The sequence below is a fragment of the Drosophila innubila genome, assembly GCF_004354385.1.
Source record: "Drosophila innubila isolate TH190305 chromosome 3L unlocalized genomic scaffold, UK_Dinn_1.0 0_D_3L, whole genome shotgun sequence".
Lineage (NCBI taxonomy): Eukaryota > Metazoa > Arthropoda > Insecta > Diptera > Drosophilidae > Drosophila > Drosophila innubila.
The window spans coordinates 8,132,433-8,157,042 of record NW_022995376.1 but is presented as its reverse complement, the minus strand read 5'-3'; the positions used below and the strand labels follow the sequence as shown (position 1 = coordinate 8,157,042).

General features: G+C 37.4%; 2 protein-coding genes across 2 annotated transcripts in view; both read left to right on the top strand.

Moving 5' to 3' along the window:
• Nucleotides 1–24,610, top strand: part of LOC117787834 (ecdysone-induced protein 78C) — a 40,100-nt gene that overhangs the window by 9,408 nt on the left and 6,082 nt on the right.
• On the top strand, nucleotides 23,061–23,845 carry LOC117787835. The gene is made up of 3 exons (XM_034626454.1): nucleotides 23,061–23,108; nucleotides 23,173–23,443; nucleotides 23,522–23,845. Exons 1-3 carry the CDS (start codon nucleotides 23,099–23,101, stop codon nucleotides 23,769–23,771), a joined length of 531 nt encoding a protein of 176 aa, XP_034482345.1. The 5' UTR covers nucleotides 23,061–23,098; the 3' UTR covers nucleotides 23,772–23,845.

Sequence of the window (24,610 nt, the reverse complement as noted above, 5' to 3'; positions counted from 1 at the left end):
GTTTTCAGTAATCCATTGTATTGACTTTATTATTTGGCAATTGAAATTGGCAAGAGAAATGAGACAACAACAAAAACAACAACACGTTGTGCGGTCTCTGTTTGATATGTTAAGAATGATTTGTCTCGCAAATAACCAAAACAATTTTATTAAAAGCCATTCAGGCAGCCACCGTTTAAGTTTAATTTTAATCAAACTGCTCACCATCTTTGTAATGTTATGGTTTGATGCAAAGACTCCCCGCTTTGGAATTTTGAAAATTTAACATTTAAAATCTTTTCACTTTAAAATCTTTTCACTTTAAATTAACTTTTTATATCGTAAATAGTATAAAATTTGCTTCTGATATTGTCATATTTTTCCATACCTTCCCCTTGACACTTTATCGAAAATTTCAAACTGCCATAACTTTGCATTAACTTTACCGATTTTCATGCGGAATACAATTTTGATCATTATTTGGTCTCTATTTTGATTCTGCATCAAAATATCAGTTAGTTAGAAAATTCAATTTTTTGGTCATCACTGTCATATTTTTCCATACCTACCCCTTGACACTTTATCAAAAACTTCAAACTGTCATAACTTTGCCAAAACTTAACCGATTTTCATGCGGAATATCATTTTGATCATTATTTGGTCTCTATTTTGATTCTGCATCAAAATATCAGTTAGTTAGAAAATTCAATTTTTTGGTCATCACTGTCATATTTTTCCATACCTACCCCTTGACACTTTATCAAAAATTTCAAACTGTCATAACTTTGCCAAAACTTAACCGATTTTCATGCGGAATATCATTTTGATCATTATTTGGTTTCTATTTTGATTCTGCATCAAAATATCAGTTAGTTAGAAAATTCAATTTTTTGGTCATCACTGTCATATTTTTCCATACCTACCCCTTGACACTTTATCAAAAACTTCAAACTCTCATAACTTTGCCAAAACGGAACCGAATTTCATGCGGAATATCATTTTGATCATTATTTGGTATCTATATTGATTCTGCATCAAAATATCAGTTAGTTAGAAAATTCAATTTTTTGGTCATCACTGTCATATTTTTCCATACCTTTGACACTCTATCAAAAATTTCAAACTGCCATAACTTTGCAAAAGCTTTACCGATTTTCATGCGGAATACAATTTTGATCATTATTTGGCCTGTTTATTAATTCTGCATCAAAATGTTATTTATTTAGAAAATTCAAATTTTTGGTCATCACTGTCCCATACCATTTCCATACCTTCCCCTTGACACTTTATCGAAAATTTCAAACTGTCATACCTTTGCCAAAACTTAACCGATTTTCATGCGGAATATCATTTTGATCATTATTTGGTCTCTATTTTGATTCTGCATAAAAATATCAGTTAGTTAGAAAATCCATTTTTTTGGTCATCACTGTCATATTTTTCCATACCTACCCCTTGACACTTTATCAAAAACTTCAAACTCTCATAACTTTGCCAAAACGGAACCGAATTTCATGCGGAATATCATTTTGATCATTATTTGGTATCTATATTGATTCTGCATCAAAATATCAGTTAGTTAGAAAATTCAATTTTTTGGTCATCACTGTCATATTTTTCCATACCTACCCCTTGACACTTTATCAAAAATTTCAAACTGTCATAACTTTGCCAAAACTTAACCGATTTTTATGCGGAATATAATTTTGATCATTATTTGGTCTCTATTTTGATTCTGCATCAAAATATCAGTTAGTTAGAAAATTCCATTTTTGGTTCATCACTGTCATATTTTTCCATACCTACCCCTTGACACTTTATCAAAAATTTCAAACTGTCATAACTTTGCCAAAACGGAACCGAATTTCATGCGGAATATCATTTTGATCATTATTTGGTCTCTATTTTGATTCTGCATCAAAATATCAGTTAGTTAGAAAATTCAATTTTTTGGTCATCACTGTCATATTTTTCCATACCTACCCCTTGACACTTTATCAAAAATTTCAAACTCGCATAACTTTGCCAAAACTAGACCGATTTTCAAGTGGAATGCCATTTTGATCATGATTTCGCCTTTTAATTCATTCTGCATTCAAATTTAATTAATTTTGTAAAAAAAAAATATTTTCTTCTAGATCATGAGCTCGATGCTAAGGGTCCCCCCTTTGATATTTTGAAAATTGAAAATTTTAAAACTCAAGTTTTCACTTTTAATCAACTCCATATATCGTAAATAGTATAAAACAACACTTTAAACTTGATTCTAAGACGTTTCATTTTTCTGTCAAAAATCATGTGAAATCTGACAAAAATTTTGACTTGTAAAGTTGTTAGGTCCAAAGTACTACCAACTTCAAACTTTCATAACTTTGGCAAAAGTGGACCGATTTTTAAGCGGAATGCCATTTTAATCATGGTTAGACATTTTTATTCATTCTGCATTTAATTTTTATTAAATTTGTGCAAATAATTATTTAATCAGTTTTTGATCCCGTTCGAAAAGCTCAAAAAATGACTCCAGTTAAGCTGCTGCTTTTCACTTCCTTTTCTCGCATTCTTTAAGTGCCTTTCACTTTCAGTTGTCGTCGTCTCAGCCACTTCCGTTGTGGTTGCTTCTCTTTCCAAACGCTGCGCTGTTGCTGTCTCTTTCCAGTCGACTCACCCGCCGCCTGGGCGGTCAGAAACAAAGTCCAATGGACGACGGCTGCCTTTTACGATTTTGTGCGAAAAATTAACAAACAAACGAAAGAAAAATAAATACATACAAATTCAATCTGTTGACTGCTAAAAGAAACATTTATTTTTTTAATTATGTATTTAAAATGCGGTGATTGTTGTTGTTATTGTTGCTGTTGCTGTGCTTTATTTATAAACATTTAGCGACAATTTTCGAGTAATGAATATTTAAGTAAACATTAATAAATCGCGCCATAAACAATTTATCAGCTGTAAATAAAAAAAATGAATAGATAAACTTGCAACGGCAGCAGCATCACCTGTTGCTGTTGGAATAACTTAATTTGCTTGTTGCAACGCGTTGCTTGCAACTGCCTCGTCACATCTGGTTGCAACATTCTGGCAGCTAATTGCTGATGATAATTTATGCAATCTACGTGCATGTCATTTTGTCATTTGTTGTTGCTGCTGCTGTTGATGTTGATGTTGTTGGCGTGTTACGCATGCGCGCGCCTCGCAGCAACATCGCAATTAACTCGCTCGTTTGTCAGCGTGTTGTGCAGCACTTTCTGGTAATTGTCGCTCTTGTTGTTGTTGTCTATTTGTTGTTGAATTAACACGTTGTCGCTGCGCAAAATTCATAAGAAACAAACTGCCAAAATAAACAAATGAATGAATCGTTGAATTGGTTGGCGGCGTCACGTCAACAACATATTTTCCACACACAAAGAGAAGAACTCGCCAGCGAATAAATAATTATAATAATAATAACAACAATTGTGAACTGCACTCGAAAAGTTCAATGCACAAAATGTAGCAACTTTTGAGTTTGTCGTTGAATGAATAATCGTCTTTATTCTTGCCAAAAATTCTTGTTATCGCTGCTGCTGCTGCTGCTGTAAAATTTGCACATTTCTGCATCAGTTGCAAATTTTATTTGCCCAACCAAAAAATGAGTCAACGTCGCACTCGAGTTCAGGTCATTTGCATTTGCTGCGGGGTAACTTTCCACGCTGCGTATGCGTAATTTGCCTTCCTTGCTTAAATAGCCGAAAACAGCGCAAAATCACACAGCACTTGGTAACACCCCCTTAACGGTTGAAAGATTTGCACAATATATGACACAAAAAGTGTCATTGTCATTGATAAATGAGCAACCTTGACACCTGATGATTGCCTTTTTCATTTGTGTGCCAAGCAGGTGATGACAACTCTACCTAATGAGGCTTAATCGATAAGTTTTTTGTGCCAAGTAATAGATAGACTATTATTAAATTGCTTGAAAGGGAGAATTAGGGAAGAGAAGGCAATTTAAAGACTAATTAATATTATATAGAATTAATGGATTTAAAAATCAATTCAGAACTAAAAGCCTTTTGCGTTTAAATTTTAACAGTCTCGAAATGCATTAAAAAAATATATTAAATTGTGTTAATAAAACTAAATGTTAAATATTATTTTTCGTTTTAATTAAATACATAAGTGAAAAAAATTAATTTTAAGTTTTATGTTAAGTTCAAGTCTTTCGTTGTTCAGCTTAATGTAAACTGAACGTTATGGTTGAATTTGATATTAATCTCTACACAATTTAGTTAAAAATATTTTTTATTTTTTTAACAAACGCTTGAAATAAGCAGTAGTAACGCCACAATATTTTAGAAAAAATCATTTATTTTGAGCTTTATAATAACTTATTACTTATATAATAAGTTATAATAAATACAGCTCTTTATTACAGCGTACAATTTATACTTCTAAGCATGCAGACTAATGCTAAACAATTTAAACTAAATTTGCCTGTATATTGTGCAATAGTAGTCAATAAATGTAGGACGTTTAATTGCAGAGCAATCTCTGTAATTTTCTCAATTGCCTGCCACTCTATTAAACTGGTCAATTACCCAATCTATTATCCATTGCACCTAAGTAATTCTATATAGTAAAATCGTATCAATGCATTTTCCAATTATCTATCCAAGTGCGCACACAAAATTAATGACAAAGCCATCAACAAATTACCAAGAAAATGTCACCCACGTTCAAGTTGTCGTCGCAGAGATTGGAGCATTGGTCTGGATGACGAGGGGAAGGCGAGGCGAAGGACAGGGGGATGGGATTGAGGGATTGAGGAAGACAATGGCGACGACAGCTGCGTTTGCTGTGCACTGTGAAGCGATGCGAACGTTGACTTCTAAATGTCAATCACAGTATGCTACACCCCTCCCTCCCCCTCCTCCCTCATGTTTTGCTATTCCCCTCCCCTATGCGGCTATCCCGCTTTGGTCGTGCAGTTGTTGAACGTGAGCTGAATACGAATTTTCTTAGTAAATATCATTAAATTGTATATGCAAAAAAAATGTGAAGCACTCACTAAACGCAAATCACAAATCACAGCAAAAGCAAAAGCAAAACATATAAACAAATTAAATAAAAATGAAGAAGTTTATAAAATTAGCCAAGGCATTTGTTGTTGTTGTGGTTGTTGTTGTTTGCAGTCATTGTTGTCGCGGCTAGTGCAAAAATAAATGATTATGATGCGTTGCCATTCTCCATATAAAATACGTATACTTAATAGTTGACAACGCATAGCAGCAACAACAACAACTACAACTCTCGAGTACGTTGACAATTGCAGCCGTTGGGCGGAGTTCAATGCCCTCAGTGGGTACAACAACAGCAACAACAACAACAACAATGTGACGCATTTGCACGCATTTTTCTTGACGCTTCCGCGATTCTGCCAGAGCTCATTCCAAGTGTCGACATTATCAGCCAGCGTCTGTTTTGATAAAGCAGCCAATTGCAACACTTGTTGTTGCTGCATTTGCTGTTGTTGCTGTTGTTGTTGCCACGAGTCACGCGTCGTTTGCTTGGCATCTTCAGATGCGTTTGGGCAAAGCGCCACAAGGAAAAGGAAAAGGAAAGCATTATGACTACAAAAGTGATTGCCACATTATGCCAAAAACATAAATTGACCAAAGCGAGTGTTGCAGCTGCTGCTGTTGCTGCTGCTGTTGACAACAGTTGCTGCTGTCAGCGACAATTGTAAGTTGTAGATTCCTTAGGAGTGTATAAAAGCTTTAATAGAGAAAACTATCTGTACTGAATATATTTATAAATATATTTATTCATTTTAATTGAATATTTTTAATATATTTTTAGGAATTACGAAAACTAAGTAAAACTGGTAAACTAAATGGCATAATAATAATAAAATGTATTTAATTTGCAATTTATTTTCACCGAATTTAATTTTTTTCAAATTGAGTTTTAGTAAATTAAAGATTTAATTTAATTAACATTTTTATTAGTCTGTTTTTCCTCATTTTTGGAGCGTTGTTAAGCTTAGAATTATTTATCAATATTTTTATATTCTCATATATATTCCTATATATTTTACAGGGACTCAATCGATAAACTCTTCACATTAGGCCAAATAAACAATATGACTGTAGTAGAAGATTTAGCATGTTAATAAATATTTTATTTTATTAATTTATTTTAACTTTTTAAAATAATTTGATTACTTTATTAATTTGTTTTGACTATTAAATTGCAAGGAAATAATGCTGTAGTAGAGCAGTTATTATCTATTAACCAGAAAATGCTTTAAAAAGATTTAAAACTATCTATAGGGTATCTTGTAGTATGATAGACGTGCTTGATTAAGACAGCTCGCTGCTAGCTACAGGGTATCTTAAGCATAGCATGATCAATCGTTGCAACCGAATCTCACCCAATGAACTTCTTTCTCAGCTTTGCTGACTCTTGAATTCTCCACAAGTAACGTAGAAGAGAAAAAAAGAGTAATTCGATAACATCGATTTTTTCCACTCCTACTTTCTGCATTTCCCAAGCACCAACACTTGAGTTGCACCCGCTGTGTGTTTACTTAATTGCAACAAATTTACAACAACGGCAACGGCAGTTGCAAGTTGCAACTTGCAAGCAAACAAAGCAGCAACAATCAAAAGATTTATACAGATCAAAGCTGTGGCAGGGAAGCGAAGCATTTAAGTTATGCGGTTGCACATGTAACAGAAATGAGGAAGCGGCATTAAATGCAGGCAGACACGCTTGCAACAGCAGCAACAACAGCAGCAGCAGCAACAGCAACAATTGCAGTCAACGCACAAATCAGTGAAGCGTTTGATTTTTACCAGAAATGCGAAAATACTCAACAGCAGCAGCAGCAACAACAACAAACGAGTGGCGGCAATACCAAAGCAGAGCTGCACTTGCAACAGCAACAGCTGCAACTGCAACATCAACAGCAACTCAAGTCTGGCTAACAACCTCAACCTCAGCTTTGGCCAGTTGCCTGTCTGTCTTCAATTAACACGCCGCTTCGTTAAGTGATGATGTTGCCTCGTTGTTGTTGTTGTTGTTGCCTCGTTGTTGTTGTTGTGTGGCATTTGCCTTTAGAAGCACTCTGAATGCGTTGACCTTTTGCCAAGCTACGTAGAATGCTGTGCTCTCTCAAGTGTAGCTGCGGCGGCAACTTTGACAGCGCCTCATTGAAGCACCTCCGCACTGTATACATAGCTGCAACATGCCCCTGCCCCAGCCCTTGCCCTGCCACTTTCCGCATCCAGTTGCAAGCCCATCGGCTGACCATTTGATTTAACTGCTTAATCAAGTGAAGTTGAAGCTGATGTTGCATGTTAAATTGCTTGATCTGTTGTTGATCCGACTGTCAGCTCTGTCATAAGTACAACTTTATAAGTATCTGCAACTCAGCTCAACACAGCTCATCATCAACATCATCAACATCATCATCATCATGTTGATTATCATCCTCATTGCAGTCGTGATCGATGACTGTTTTCCTGCTGTTGTATGTTGCAAGTTGCTACTAAATTAAATCAAAGCTGGCAGCGTGTTAAAACGTGCCTGACATGCCAACAAGGGGCAAAAGGGGGGCTAATGTGGCAGCTGAGGAAATCAGCACTTGAGACGCGTGTGCAGCAGATGCCCCTTCTTCCATATCTTGCCCCTTTTAATACACTCTTTTAGTAAGCACTTGCGTTGCAGTTGCATGTTGCGTGCTGTAAATTAGTTGCAGGGATAGTTAAGGCTCTCTTAGTACCGCATAACGGTCCCTTGATTAGGGAGCAAATCGTACCCCGTCAAATGTCCGCATTTGCGCCCATGTTAAGCACAACTTTAACCAGCAATTACTATATAAAACAGTGGGCGGGGGGCGGGGGCGTGGCGCCTTGGCACCATTCAAAACGTGGCAAAGCTCGAGAGAAGAAAAAAAAGACCATAATTACATGTTTTTAAAAAACAACTGAAAGGGGGAAAGGTTTCGAAATTTAAAACGGAGTATTGAAAAAAAGGGGTATAAGAAGAAGAAGGTTAAAGATCTATAAGCTTCGAACTATAAATTAATTTTATTTATTTATTGTCAAACTTAGTGTATGAATTTCTATTGAAATGTATTATTTTGATTAGCTAAATCCAATTAAAAATTATAAGCAGGAGTTCCCAATTAGGTATTTTGCTTTCATAAATTATATAACAATTTCTCTTCCTGTCTTTTTTCGTTCCACTCCCTCTGTCTCCCTCTCTCTTTCTTTGTTACGCCACTCCTTAAGCCTTTTATGAACATTTCTTTCACTTCTGCATATCTATACCTTTCCCTGCTGCAGATTTTCTTAGTTTGTATCTTTTGCGGAAATAGTTTGGTTTTGGTTATATTTTTTTTGTTTTTTTTTCTTTTTGGCAACTGGCAACAAGAAATTGTCAAGCGACGCATCCTGTTTCCTCTGTGCAGCAACATGCAACATGATCAAAAAACAAAAAGAAAAGCAAAAAAAAGAGGCAGGCAGTCAACTTACAAAGCTGACATGAAAAGTTACTTCCTTATTGCAAAAGCCTTAGCACACACACACACTCACACATACATGCACACTCGTATCTAAGCCGTCATCTAAACCAAGGCTTATGTAACTGCTAGCATTCGCCATCTTTGAGCCGCAACGATTCATTTTTTTTTCTGCTGTTGCTGTTGCAAATTGTAAAACGTGCCGCCGGCCACGTTGCCAAATGTGCGGCAGCAGCTTCAAAATGCAAATGCATCTAACACCGGTTGGGCAGCTTTTTGTTGCAATCTCACGGATGCAACACACACACAACAACAACAACAGCAACAGCAAAATCTCGTTACTCAATTTCAATTGGTTTGCTGTCGCAGTCAACGTCACAGTCGACGTCAACGCTGACGTCGCTGCTGCTGCCAACTGCAACGCTTCCTGCTGCATTTGAAAGTTCTGCACAAAAAGCTCGCTCTGAGACGCAGTCGCTCGCTCACTCGCACGCTGGCACACTCGCTCTCACTCACTGTGGCGCGCGCTCTCTCTCTCTCTGTTCGTGAGCAGCTTTGACTGGCTTGCCAGACTCTCTGCTCTTTGCACTTCTTTGTTTTGCTTCCCATATTCTTGTAGTGCTGCTGCTTTTGCTGCTTTCGCTGCTGCTGCTGCTGTAAAAGCTTTGCGTCGACGTCGACGGCGAATGGCCAAAGCAGCGGCCGCATTTCGTTCGCGATGCTTCGTCGTCGTTCGTTTGCTCGTTTACAGTTGTCTCTCGTTGCTTCAAGCGCGCGGCACGTGAACGCTCCCCAATAACCAAGCACAATACGAAATTTAAATAAAAGAACCTGCAACAATAACAACAAACTCAACTCGCAGCCGAAGTCGCGTTCGTTTTGTGTATTTATCAGAAATAATTTTGTAAAATCAAGCATAAAATATCATTTAAAGTGCGTACAAAAGTTCAAAATAAATAAATACATACATACATAAATAAATACATACATACATACATGCGTATACCTACTTGCAACAATTGATGCGTCCAAGAGCTGCTCGCCACAAGAGTGTTGCATAAATTGCCAGCGGGCATTGTGATTTGAATTTCAAAATCAAGTTGAAGTTGCGGCGCGTTGAGGCTGCTTGCTGCTTTTGCCGCTGCTGCTGCAGCGTGTGTGTTGAAGGTGGCAGAGAGTTCCCCCAATTCCAATTTCAATTCCAGCTGCGAAGTGACAGTGAAAAGAAGTCGCCAACAGTAAGGAAAAGCAAAAGAAAAGAAAAAGAAATATACATATATATATTTTACAAAACAAAAGCAGAGCAGTGAAATTAAAACAGTCCAGGCAAAAGTTTTTTTTTGCCTTTAAGTGAAGTTTCTGAAATCAACACACGAGACGACAGATAAGAGAGCAGCAATAAAATTAACAAAAAAAGCCAACGAACGGGGCTCAAAAACAAAAAACGGCAACAACAACATTTCACCAAAAATAACCAAAAAAAAAAGAAAAATAAATAAATAACTGAAAACAAAATTCAGGCAAAAAGGCAGCGCCTATTTTTGGATACGGGAGCCGCTTGGAGATTGCGGCAGGACGGGAACAAATTTGTGAGCTGCTCTCAATTGAATGGTAAATTGAATTCATTGCCTCTTCTTCTTCTTCTCCTTGTTGCTGTTGTTCTTCCTTTTTGGAAGCTGCTCTTGCTTTCTCTCACTGTCTCTTGCTCTCTTTCTCTCTCTGTTTTTGGTTGAGCTTACGGTATAAATAATTCAGACTTACGTTGCGTATGCTTAATATTAATATAATCATCGAAAATCAACCAATACATACACACACAAACACAAATCTCTTACTCTCACACACAGATATACACATAATTTGCAGGTTCATTCACATCAATACAAAAAAAAAGAGAAGCAAAAAAAAACACAGCCTGTAACTTCCTGTCTGTCTCTTTGTTATTGTTGTTGTTGCTGTTGTTGCTGTTGCTGCTCTTGCATTTTACTTCCTACATTTTCCGTACCACAAAAATAAATAAAAACTGAAACTGGTTTAGTTCAACACACTGCGACTATTGCAAAACTGGTTGCAATTATTGTTGCTGTTGTTGTTGCTTTGATTTTAGCTGCTGCTGCTCTTTTCCTTGGCCAATTGATTTGTGCCCAGTTAGTACTAGTATGTTGGCATTTGCATTCCGGTTTAGGGCGCATCTTTCCCATGTCTAATCAGAGCCGGAAACATAAAAATTGCTGCCTGCTCGCCGACTGTCGCTTTTCGCCTGTCGCTTTTCAAATGCCCAGCCATGAAAATGGCTAACGACTTGGCCAACAACAGGTGCAACAGCCACAGCAGCCGCAACTTAAGACTTGTCCCATAGAGACGCGTTCAGATGTGATAACTGATCACTGATCATAGGATGCTGCCAGTCGACTATTTTAAGCTGCTGCTGTTGTTGTTGTTGTTGTTGTTGCCCCTGTGCCACTAGCCACGTTTCATAATCCCTGTACAATTGATAGCCAGCTTTGTGAGAGCGTACAATGAATCAAATATTGATAACTTATGGGCAAAGAAATAGCTAGCAGGTGCAGATACATTATTAGTCTCTAAATAATACAATAAAAGATAAAGTAATCACTTAATGGAATGATATACAACATTTAGTTAATTAAATAATATGTTCTTCTGTGATAATAGTTAATCTGTGAGTAATCGATAATAATAGTTTTTATTAATCGTTTGAATTAGATAGATGATGAATTCAATATATTTACTAACGAGGCCTAAAATTATCGTAATCTTTTCTTTTCTATTAATCAAATATTTATAACTTAATGTCAAAGGAAAAACTAGCAAAAAAGCTAAAGATGTAGGCATTAATATTAAATAGGCTCTGAGTAACATAAAAATGAACATTAATAAAAATTTTATATTGGAAAACATTCTTAGCAATTCAGTTATGTAACATTTAAACGAATAACCCGATCATTTATTATATATCATCTAAAAATAACTAAAAAAAATTCATATTTTTTAAAACTGTAACATTATTAAAGAGTAAGAACTAAGTAGAATAACATGTTTCCCAAAATTAATAAAAATTAATATCTAATTACACTTATCCGTTTCATTTTTTTTAAACAATTTAAATTGAAATTATATCTACCCTTCACAAAGTTCACATACAAGTCGCTCATACCCGCTGAAATACCAGATCAATAGGGTGTATCTGTAGAAAATCAGTTCGAAGACGTGAAATATCTATGAATAAATTAGTTTTCATTATGTTAAACACATTTAGATCGTTCAACCAACGAATATTCACATTAAATAGTTGACAAATTGGCAACTAAAATTGCAAACACACACATTAAGACACACAAGCACACACACACACGAACACATACGCAAGTTGCGAACACTTGCCATCAAAATGTTTGTTTGTAGAGTTCATTAACATCAACATTCGTCCTTGTGCGGCCAACAACAGTCAACAGAGAGAACAAAAAAAAAAAAAACAAAAAAAAAAACTAAAACTGAAAAAAGCCAAAGCAAATTGCAAACATAAATAAATTATATGCAACAACAAAAAGGCAACAAACGAAGCAATTGAGTTGGGGCCAGGTGGAGCTTAGAAGCCAAGGATAACAGAGAAAGAGAGAGGTGGGAGAGAGAGAGACACGTGTCTGCAGAAAATGTAGCAATATCTATCTGTAGATATATTTGTATCTGTATCTTTGGCCTGTCACCTGCGCAGATGTGCGTGTGTGTGTGTGCGTGTGTGTGTGTGTGTATGCCAGAAAGCAGCTCAACTAAAACTACTCATAAATAATAATAATCATCATCATCATCAGCATGATTATCATGATGATAATCATCGCATAATCATCATAGAGCAGTCGAGCCAAAACGCTTAGTTCGCAACGGTATTCGTTGTAAAAACGCGGCCAATAAACTGAACGCGGTGCGGTTCAAGGTTTGGCCAAAGCCAAAATGAAACTAAAGCAACAACAACAACAACTACAACAACAACAACAACAACGACAACGACAAACAAAGGCGAATACAACAACACAACGAATGACGAATGAATAACAATTAAATCTCACAAAAGGCATGAAATCATCTGCCGCGCGCAATAGACTAAATAAAAAAAACACAAAACTAGCACAAAGTCGAGCTGTAGTTAATGTATCTATGAGATACTACAACTACACAGCTAACCGTAAGATACAGCCACAACAATCTATTGTATGTGAGCTCAAAGCTCATTGACCAAAACAGTCAGTGGCCCAGTCTTCAGTCTACAGTCTACAAATCTTCAAACTTCAATCTGCAATCTAAGCCGTCTTCTGACTGTGCTTAGTATTACCGTTAAGCTCAACTTGAGGCGGCCCATTAACAGTTAAGCGGGCCAATTACCAAGGCGGATAATTGCTCCAGTCTTTAGCCAGGGGTGAGGGGAGAGGGAAGAGGGGGAAGTGAGAAGAGGGATGAGAGGAAACTGTGAAGCAAAGATGTGTATATTCAGACTTTGGCCAATAATGGCAGCCAATCATTCAAGTGTCCGTCTGTCAATCAGCTGTTTTTAGATAAGTTGCAGCGGGAGGGAATAAGGGGAGCGTGAGGGGGAGGGGCAGCAGGGTTAGCAACCCCCGTCAGTTCAAGTTCTCTATGCTGTAATTCTATGGCTGCTTTGCCTATTGTTGTTGTCTTGTTGTTGCTGTTACACGCTCATTTCTACTTTATTACAAAATTGACCCACATATTTGTTGTTGTTTACTTTTTTTGCGCTTCAAGCGAGTGGCCATTATACAGATACAGATACCGATACTATATGTGTGTTTGTGTGTATCTCTTGTTATTTATTCATTATTTTATTATTTTAGTTATTTTTGTTGGCTTGTCTGCTTTAATCGGCGATTTTTTTTCCTTCTTCTTTTTATTTTGTATTTTGCTTTTCTGGCTTTTGCCTTATTTTTACTTCTTTTTGCTTTCCTCTTCTCATTTTTTTTTTTGGTTCACATGACAAAAAGTTGAAGTGTGTTGTGTATCATGACATTAATGAACTTATATGGGATGGACAATTTAGATTTGATGTGTCAACAATCCATTTGGGCGTGTTGTGCGAGTGTGTGTGTGTGTTTGTATCTTACAGATAGTCCATGAACTCATATAATTGTATTGATTGTTTGTATGTGTGCCAAAAGGGTGTGGCTTAGGCTTGAGAAATTAATTGACACACGCTACTTTGATCCAGACATGAAGATAAATATAAATTAAGAAATTCATATAATACTGCAGCTAAAAAGAGGTCAAAATTAGTTTAATATTGACACAGAAGATAAAGCTTACACTAAACACACATAATGTTAATCAATACCTTCTGTGATATCGATAGTATGACGATAGTTAGAGTACTGAAAAGAAAGAGATTAGGTGAAGCATACCAATGCCTATTCATACAATTCAAATGATCAGACTTAACTTAAAGCTACATTTTAAAGTATTTTATTTTTAGAGATTTAAATTTTTAATTTTATTTAATATAAATGTACAATTTATGATTTATTCAGCATTGTTAACGATAGTTTCTCGATGATTCTAGTGCATAATAAGCAGGAATTGTTTAATAATGTTGGTAGAAAGATTGCAATTAGTTTTAAATGGAGCTAAAATTAAAATAGATTTTGAATAAATGTGTTTAGAATTTTCAAGAATTATTGCAGCAATATTTAAAAAGTAGCTTAACCGTTATGCACCCGCACTTGTTATTATAATTGACATTTTGGTGCCAAGAATATACCGCAAACTGTTTTAGTTTTGGTTTCTTTCAGTTGCATTGCGATTTGGCCATGCTTGGTTGCAACTATGTGCAGCTATAGATACAGATACAATTTACAAATACAGCAACAACTAGAGAAACAAATGTGTTTGCTGCAAATGCAGTTAGCATTTGAGTGACCTCCAAATTGAATAGAACTCAAATGCGAGAGAGAGGAGACGGCAGATAGGAGGGGAGAGGCGAGAAACACCTCCAAGCAACCCTCCACAATGTGTGGCAAGGTGCATGCGACCATAACCACAAAGCCACAGCGACTTTATGATGATGATAATAATCATGATGATGATTAAGAAACAGAGCTCTCAACTCTGGCTAACATAAAGTGTGTGTGTGAGTGTGTGTTTAATAAGTGCATGTTTGGATGTGTGTGTGTGTGTGCGAAATGAAAGCTACATTCTGTGGTGTCTGTCATAGACGCTGACGATCCATTCAAATTGTGGCAAACAGAACAGAACCAAACCGAACCGAACCGAACTGAACAGAGTCAAAGACCAAATGGACAGCTAACTGACTCTTAAGCAGAGTTAGGGTAGAGTAGGGTGAGAGGGAGAAGGGGGAGGGAGGAGAGGGTTGCAGTTGCGGTTGGCAGACAGACAGGCGAATGTTCGTATCAGGGCCGTGGCTTTTATAGAGAGCGCCTTTTAATGTTGCTTTTATTACAAAATGTATTAAAATGTGACACAGGTGGTGATTGGGCTGAATACGTAAGTAGGATGAGCGGAAGAAGCGTACGAAGAAGAAGAGGAAGAAGTGGAGGAGAAGGAGGTGTAGATACAGATACAGATACAGGTAGCTGAGGCCATGACGATGCCGGCTCTGTTGATGGGCCTGCTAAATGATGTTGATGGTCGTCTTCGCTCTTGATGAGACATGCGATAAAAATGTTTATAACTTTGTGTATGTGGTTGCTGTTGTTGTTGTTGTCGCTTGGCTAATGACTGTGCCCAAAAAGCCAAAGACAAGTTTAAAGTGGGTTAAATGCTGTGTGTTAGCGACCGGACAGCGACTTTTTGTGTATGCCCAACTTGAGAAAACTCAACACAAAGAAAACTGTCGAGAAGACACCCTGCCAAAAAAAAAAAATAAAAGAGATGACTATGATGGCATTGACTTGTAATTCTCAAACGGTTAAAGTTTGTCTCTTTAAATAGATACAGTGGAGTCTGGATATAGTGAAATAATATTAACATGGTCTGTTTACAACTAGAAAAATATTTTATCTACAAAAACGAAAACTTAAGAATTGTTCGTTCATAAATAACCTGCTTAGAAAAGGACAAAAGTGTACTTAAAATTGTTTTTTTTTAGGTTATAGGTCAATTAAGAATTGAGGCAAAAAGTATGTTAAGAACTTAGGCAAAAGGTGGAGTAAATAATAATTTTTTTTTGGTAATAGGTAGAGCAGAATATACATGAAATCAAATAGCTAATTAATTTGAGGAATAATAGGTATTATTTAGGTAAAATTACCTAGCTTTAAAATTGTTTAAGTGTCCAGTATTTCAGATTAGACTGTATTTTTGTATTCATAAATAAATGAGAGCACACCTTTCTAATAAGCATGGCAACAAACAGATCCGAATAGCTGCAACTCTTTTCATGCAACCTTTCGTCGTTGCATGTTGAAGCACCGCAGTGAGCCCTTAAGCTAATGTGTGCCCATTTCACATTTATACATTTATGCGTAACTGCGCTTGTGCCACGCCTCAGCTCATTAGCAAACCCCAGACGCAAGAGGGGGACAAACATACATCATGCATGAAGGAAGGACACAAACATTCAGTTAGTGAGTGAGTGGGGGAAGGAGGGAGAGAGATGGGCAGCACTTGGCAACTGCAGCTTCATAAATTCAGAGTGAGACTGCAACTGCAATTTTCACTTGCACTTTGCTGCTGGCAGTTGAGTTAATTTTATTTGCAAAATAAAGCGAAACAAACTTTAAATGGAGTCAAATGCCAATACACACACGCACACACACACACACACACAGTAAAAGAGAGTAAGTGAGAAAGGGGAAGGGCACAGGCCAGACGTCTGCAGAACAAAGATTGCACACACAGCAGCAACAGCAACAACAACAACAGCAGCAACAACAGCAGCAGCAACAACAGCAGCAGCAACAAGAACAAAAAAAGTTCAAACGCCAGACAAGGATGCACCAAAGTGCAAAGGCAGAGAGCAAGCGACCAACGAACAACGAACGACCAACGACCGAAGAACGAAGAACGAACGTGCGAAGGGGGAAATGGCAAAGCACTCGACGCAGCAGACGACAACGACAACGGCGAAGCGGAAAGCAAAAAGGATTGAACAGCAGCAGCTAAGAGAGGGCGTAGAGGTGGAGTGCAGTCAAAACAGCAGGAGGCAATGGCGACGCACGTGAAGACGCAACAAAAACAACACACACGCATTGCAAACACACACACACACGCACACACACTAAGACACAAGAGACTGAAACAAGAACAAGTGCATTGACACTTTATAGCGATGACGACGACGCGACGACTGCAAAGGGTGAAGCACCAGTGAAGCAACGACTGCGACGCTGGCAGCGCTGCATTTTGATAGCAGCGCGCTGTAAATATGCAAAGAAATAAGAAAACAACAACAACAGCAACGATGCAGAGTAAAAAGCATAAAGGGATCGACCTCAGGCCAGACAGACACACACACACACACACACACACACACAGCTGATCCACAGCAGCGAGAGCAAGCAAGCAAAAGAGAGCGACTGCAAGAGAGGCAGAGTGTCCATGGCAAAGGAAGAAAGAGAGAGAGAGAGAGAGGGCAGAGAGCGCAAGCTTAAGCAAGCCCAAAAACTTGCGAGCATTGCACTGCACAATAACAAAGATTTTACTTTAATAATGCTGCTGCTGCTGCTGCTGTTGTTGTTTGTGGAGCTTTTGCTGTAGCCGGTAGCTGATTATAAGATTGCGAAATGAGTCTCTCATTATGAGCGTGTTCATAATGTTTGTTTGACGATGACGTTGCCAAACAACAAGAGAAAAAAAAAGTCAAGAATGAAATGCGACCAGCGAACAGCAATAATAACAACAACAACAACAATAAAAGATCACTGACGACGATCAACGACGACGTTTATAGTTCAACGCACCCGTCTGGATGCGCTCCCTTCGCTCCCTGGCGAGATCGTTAGCGGTAGCCATTGGCCATTGGCCCAGCAACGATTCTTGTGTTGAACTCCTGCTCCGTCTGCTTCTCCTGGCAGAGGAAGAAATCACTCACCCGCTGGCTACAACATTGCAATTCAGATTCAGATTCAGCCATTGTCGGTCATTGATCGTGCGTGCTCATAATGAAGCCAACGACTCGTTGACTCTTTCATTGACTGCACGATCTGATCATGCTCTGATCTTACTTCTTATGTTGACAGCCACTAAAAGGGAGAGTGAGACGGATATGGAAAGACAGCGATCGCCCACAATCTGAACAGATCAACATAACTTTTACTTTCATAAATAAACAAATTCCCCATTTACTTAATCAGCGATATTAACGAACTAATGAAATCAGACAGTAATCTCTGACTACAGCTTAATGATCAGTTTCTGATCACTTCTTCTAGATCCGCGATCATTGACAGTTGCAATGATCATAATATGAGCTTATTATGTTGACAGAAGCAGTCTTAGCTGAGATAGAATAAGAACTAATTTAATCCGTCAGTTGACTACTTATTTTTGTTAAATCACTGATCAGCTGGCGATCATGTAATAAACATAACATGTTGACAGCCTGAGAAAATCCGACAGAAGCGAAGAGAAGTGTTCCTCAAATAGGAAAATTAATAAAAATCCAAGTTAATCGTATGTTTCGATCTGTTTGATCGTAAGTTGCAGCTTAATGATCAGTTTCAACTCAACTACGTCAATTGCTTTACTATAGCTCAATAATAATAACAATTTGTATTTTATTATGATCAGTGATCAGTCAAAGCTTGTGAGCAACAATCACGCCTACAACATTGGAGATCGGTTGCGAGATCTGGCTACTGGCTTAGCGAGAGATCATTGATCTTACCTACTTGGCGCTGTTAATTTGTATTATTAATTCAATCAATCACAGTCCGCTTGCAACCTAACGATCCAATCACAACCGATCGACAGCAGCTGCCTTCGAGCATTGATCTCTCACACACATACATATGTCCAATATATATATGTATCTATCACATCTTGGTCGATTGGCATTTCACAAATGCGCTTCGTTCTAGTTTTTCGCATTCAGTTGCCCAAGTCGATGTGGATTTTTGATGTTGATGGTTGATGGTTGATGTTGATGTTGATGTTGATGTCCGATGTCTTGTGGCCTCTTGGCTAATTTAATTGTTTGCTTTTTCATTAATGCGCTGGGAGCGGTTGGATGTGGATGTGGCTGTAAATGTGAATGTGGGCCTCTATTTAGCTCATGGAAACATTTATAGCACAAACTCGCGTCGCTCGGCTGTTTGGTTTGCTCGGCCAGCGTTCGGTCAGCGTTTAATTCGCTAATTGCTAATGCGCCCATCGCTTATCAAATTGGAGCATCGCGTCGCAAATTTTTATTTTCTTATTTATTTTTTCTATTTTTTTTCTGTTTTTTTTATTTTGGCGACTGTCTGATGTCTTAGATGTGCCGTTTGTCGTTGTTGCTTTTGCTGTTGTTGTTTGTTTTAATTTAGCTACACATTTTAGTTCAAATAAGCAGTCCCCGACAACGACGACGGCATTTGCGTAACTTTTGGCATTACTCATACGCCCAGTTGGCCGCCCCTCAACTTGTATACGGTTGCTTTTGCTTCCGCTTTTTAAATTGGTACTAAGCTTGCAAAAATGCTTCTGCAAAAAAAAAAGGATTTTTATAATGCTATTAACATTTCACGACTCCGTTTCAATGACATTTGCTGCATGCTTCATTTCCATCTTAATTTGTAATTTCATTTCATTTTTTGATGTGCGAGTTCAATAAACGCTTAATGAGCTGCGACTTCAAGTTCTCTTTCTGCTTCCATCCAGGAGCGGCTGTTGGGCCAGAGTTCAGCGACAGGAAAGGGCAATAAATGAACAATGAAATAATGTCAAAGTGTAGAAGTCTTTAATGTACTTATATGTCGGCATATCAAAACGATTGCCAAACGATTATAAACGATTATACACTCCCAGCATGAGTCTAAAGTTGCTGCAGCTTACGGGTAACTTTTTTAAAGTACTGCTGAAATAATGCTGAACTTAAAGGATTTCAATTGAAATGTTTTTATTATTCTTTTGCTTAAAAAGAATGATTTCTTCAGGAAGAAACTTAGAGATTCTTGTAACTCTACATGTTGATAAAAACAATGATCATTAGATTTTTAAAACGCTGTTTTTAACTGTGAAGATCGGGAAAATAAATTTAAAATGGAACTCTGTATTTACTTTATTAAATAATTAGTCGCATTGCATGTAATTTTCTATATAATTTACTTTTTTGTTAATTTGTGAGGATTGTAAAAGAAATTTCTTAACATTATACAATAATTGTGAACTGATCGTTAAGAAATTAAGAAATTAGCTGCTCTTAAAGATTATGCTTGCAGAACTATCAGTTTATTAAAGAATTCTCTGGCAATGCTCCACTTTATAGCTTAGCGATAAAGATCATCAGATAAGCTATGATATCCGTAACACACACTCTAATTGTAGTTGGACCACTTTGGACCTCTTTCAAAACAAACTTTTACTATCATATTTGCACTTTATGTGGCCCTAATCAAATGGCAACAAAGTTGTCCTCATTTGGTGTATCTACGAGTATGCAACATTTTTGTTTGGACAGCTTCAGGCACACACACACATACACACACACACACACACGTTAAGTGGGACACACACAATCTAATATAGCCGACTGCAGACAAAGTTAACTCACTTTCCAGCTGGCACAGCACTCAACACTCTACACCCGCTGCATTACCATGTCCCCCTTCCCCTCCCTTCCTCTTCCTTCCCCTTCCTCTTCCCCATCTTCGTACCCGGTTTTTGTGGCAACGCCTCCGCAGTGGGGCAAAGTGACTGCAACTTTTAACACCTCCCATGGGGCATAAGCAGCGCCAACGGCAGCCAACTGTATTTTTTATCTAATTAGGTAGTCAAAATATATATATAAAAAAAGAGACTGTCTCTATATTAATGTGTGTGCAAGTGTGTGTGTGTGTGTGTGTGTAATCTAAACTGTGTCACTAAACAAAAATCTGGCGGAGACAGAGAGAAGTCAACTTTGCGCTGCTGTGCCCAGAAAATTGTGTCAAACAGATAAAAGCGTTGATGGAGATGAAACGGATGCGGGGAGGGAAGGGGCAGGGAGGGGCTTAGGCCACTCCTTTGTGTAAGGAGGGAAGTGGAGGGGACAAAAGCAGTTATGATTATAACCTCAATTCTTTTGCGCTTGACGTGTTTTCAACGCGGAGAAAACTGGCCCGAAAATTGTAGAGCATTTGAATAATTTTACAAGAATGCAATAAAGAAAAAAATACACACCAAATAAAAATAATAATGATGAGTGAAAAAAAAGCAGAGTGAGAAGAGAAGAGACGAAGATAAAAGCGGCTAAAAAGCCACTGTCCAAAGTAGGCGGCAACGTTGATTTAAATGGCACCCAAAAAGTCAGTCATGGAACGAGAGAAGACAAGCACATAAACGACAGACGGACAGACAGACGGACAGACGGACGGACGGCGAGATGAAGAGACGGGCAGTCAGATGGATGGATGGACAACTATTCAAATTGAGGTCATTCATCCCGCTTCGTTGAACGCGCTTAAGTGAATTATATGTACGTATGTATCTGAGAGATACACGCGAGTATCTGTAAAATAGTTATGTCGCCAGAGCCAGAGGGAACTTGTGAATGGGGGAAGAGGAAGGGGAGTGACAAACTATTTTTGTCATCACTGTCACACTGTGATAGTCAGATAGTCAGCAGTGACGAGGGGGTCACAGATCTATGCCACACAACCATTCCATTTACACCTCTTCAACCAGCACTCAACCCATTTTGAATGGGGCGAAAGAAAGCCTTTCTCCAATTCTCCGCTAAGCGGCTTAACTTTTGGATATATAAACACAGTTCGACTCTTGGCTCTTTCACATAATGAACACGTTAATTGCCGACAATTTGCCGTTTATCTGATTGCCCAACAACAACAACATATTTTTTGACTGATTAACAGAGCAACACACATATGTATATATATTTAAACGATCAGTCCAAAAGATCGTTCAACGCCCTCAGTTGATATCATCCATCCATCCATCCAATCTTCCATCGTACGCACTTTACATAAATATCTGCATATTCTGTATTTTTTGATTATTCGATTTGTATTTGAATTTGGACTTGTGTGTGCGTATGTATCTGTGTGTATCTGTGTGTGCGTTTGTATCTATAACTCTTTTGGGGCGTCTCTTTCGATTTGCTGTTTCGTGCGTGTTTCATTTGGTTTTTCATATGGGAGTAGGTCAGTTCAAAATTTGCATATGCCTTGACTGATTTTGATTTCTTGCTGATTTTTTATTCATATTCGCTTACCTCGTCTCTTTGCCCCTTGCCCCCTTTGCCCTCTTTTTTTACTGCTCTACTGCCCCGCCTAGTTGCATTTATTGCCTGATTTAGGCACAAATTCCAAACGAATGGGCAACACGTGGCATATATATATATGTATATACAATATATATCTATATAGATATGCCTCACCTAAGGCGATTAGTTGCAGACTCCGGCAATTTGTTAGACTTGAGCTGATGCTTTGACTTTTGGTTTTCGCCTTTTGTATTTGTATTTGTCGTAATCATTTGACCCAAAATGAATGGCAAATTCTTGCATTTGGGTTGCGAACTTATTTATTCAATGCGTGGGACTTTGTAATTTGACGGCCATTCAATTTATGCAAAAAAGGTTGAAAATTGATCAAAAGAAAAGATGGTCTGATGGAATTTTGGCCATTGGCTTGAAGCGGTCTATAATAAAATACATAAAATACTTACAAGAATAATTAAGCTCAACAAAGATAAAGTATGTAATAATATTCAAAGGGGAAAAACGCGTGGAAAAGTATTTAGAAAATGTTTTCAGAGTAGTAATAATATTGAAAGTTATTTTAAAGCTGGAATAGATAAAAAATATCCATTGAATAATTTCTACACTGAGAAAAACTATCTATTATTAAAATCAAGAGTATTTGTAAGAAATAATTTTTAAAATAGATAGTAAATATCAATATAAAACTCCAGTAAATAATTTCTACACTTAGAAAAAATACCTTTTATTAAGATCAAAAGTATTCGTATAAAATATTTTTTTTTTAAATCAGATAAATATATACAAAACTCCAATATTCAATCTAGTTTTTTTTTTAAATTAGAATTTTTGAGCTTAAACTTTTTTATCTGTAAGTTTTTATATCAGTATTTTGAATAATTCTCATTCTTTCTCGCTATCCGACTCTCAAACTTTATTAAATTTTGTATAACTCAGTACAAAAAAATTACAAAATAATCTATAAACATTGCACTCGTATTATCAACTGTGGAAAATCACTTAAACTATTTGAATTATTTTTTTATCAATTGCCTTTATCCACTAAAGGCAGGTCAAGTGCTAAAACAACAAATCGTTATCGTTTGTTCTATCTTAAACAAGTCTATAAGCCATATCTATAGCTAAAGTCCTATAAAATGTCTAGGATTGTAGTTGGAATGCCGTCAGTTGTTATTCTTACGTAGAAGCAAACCAAACCAACTCAGATGAAGCTCGGTAAAGTTCTTTAAGCCAATAAAAATAATTCAGTTTGCCAATTTGAAGAGATTCCCATTTAAAGTTTATCAGCTTTGTGTGCTGCTTCTGGCTGTTAACCAGGCTTGTGGCCAGTTGGATGCAAGATTGGCTTGCAGCAGAGATGGCATCTGTTTCTGTGCGGGTCATGAGATTGGAGATTTGGTGCCGGATTGCGAGGATTGCACCAGTTACTACTACTGTGGTGATAATAGCATCGATAGAAGATTGTGTCCACTTGGTCAAGTGTTTGATATTCTATTGAATGCCTGTGTGCCCGGGAAATGTCCACGCTGGGATGGCGAGTGCTCGGATATAATTACACCGCCAACTCCCACACCAACTCCGACTCCCACACCAACTCCAACTCCCACACCAACCTCAACTCCCACACCAACTCCAACTCCAACTCCCACGCCAACTCCAACTCCGCCGGGTCCATCTGATGACTGCGAAAACCAAGAAGTGCGCTGCTCATTCCATGGACAGATTATTCCACATGCCGAGCATTGTCGGTTCTTTTGGACCTGTGTTGAGATGTGTCCCGTATTGGGATTCTGTGAGTTGGGCATGTGGTTCAATCGCGAGGATTTCGTTTGTGATTTTCCGCACAATGTGCACAACTGTCCGGCGGGCATGGATTAAAAAAAAAAAGAACAAAAATAAATAAAAACAACGCAGAGCAATGAAACTTGCGTCATGCCAAATGGCAAAAATTACTTTTAACGCTCATTAAACTGCAATTGGCTCCATGAAAACAACAACAACTACTAGTACAACAAAAACAACAACAACAACAACAACACTGTTGCAATAATATACGCAAATTGCTTGACACAATTTTTGTTGTTGCTGGCGGACAAGGCGGGTGGGCGGCTGCTGTGTGTGTGCAGTGTGTGTGAGTGTGTGTGTGCGTGTTATTGTTAGTGTTGTTGTTGTTGTCGCTGGCAAGCAACAAATTTAGCACGCAACTAACAATTTTAGCTGCTCCAGATACAAACTACCACACACACACACACACAAACACACACACACACATACACAGACAAACAAACACCGACACACCTTGCTGCAAACAAAAGCAAACAAATTGAAGAAATAAACGCCTAGCTGCTGGTTAACCGATCATTAAATACCCTTTAATATTTTTTTTAATTCAAACAAATTTACTATTATATTTGTTACTGCTTTTTAAAAACAAATTTTTAAAATTTTCAAAAGTTTTCTAAGCTATATTTATTAAAAAATCAATAAAACCAATCGATCAGTTATAACCGATAATACGAAAAAAGATTATTGATCATTATTAACAGTTAACTAGGCATGTTGAAATTTCTAAAAATATTTAAATATTTAAAATCAATAAAACCAATAGATCAGTTATCACTGATAATACAAAAAAAGATTATTGATCATTAATACCAGTTAACTAGGCATGTTAATATTTCTAAAAAATATCAATTCCAATAATATTTTGATATGAA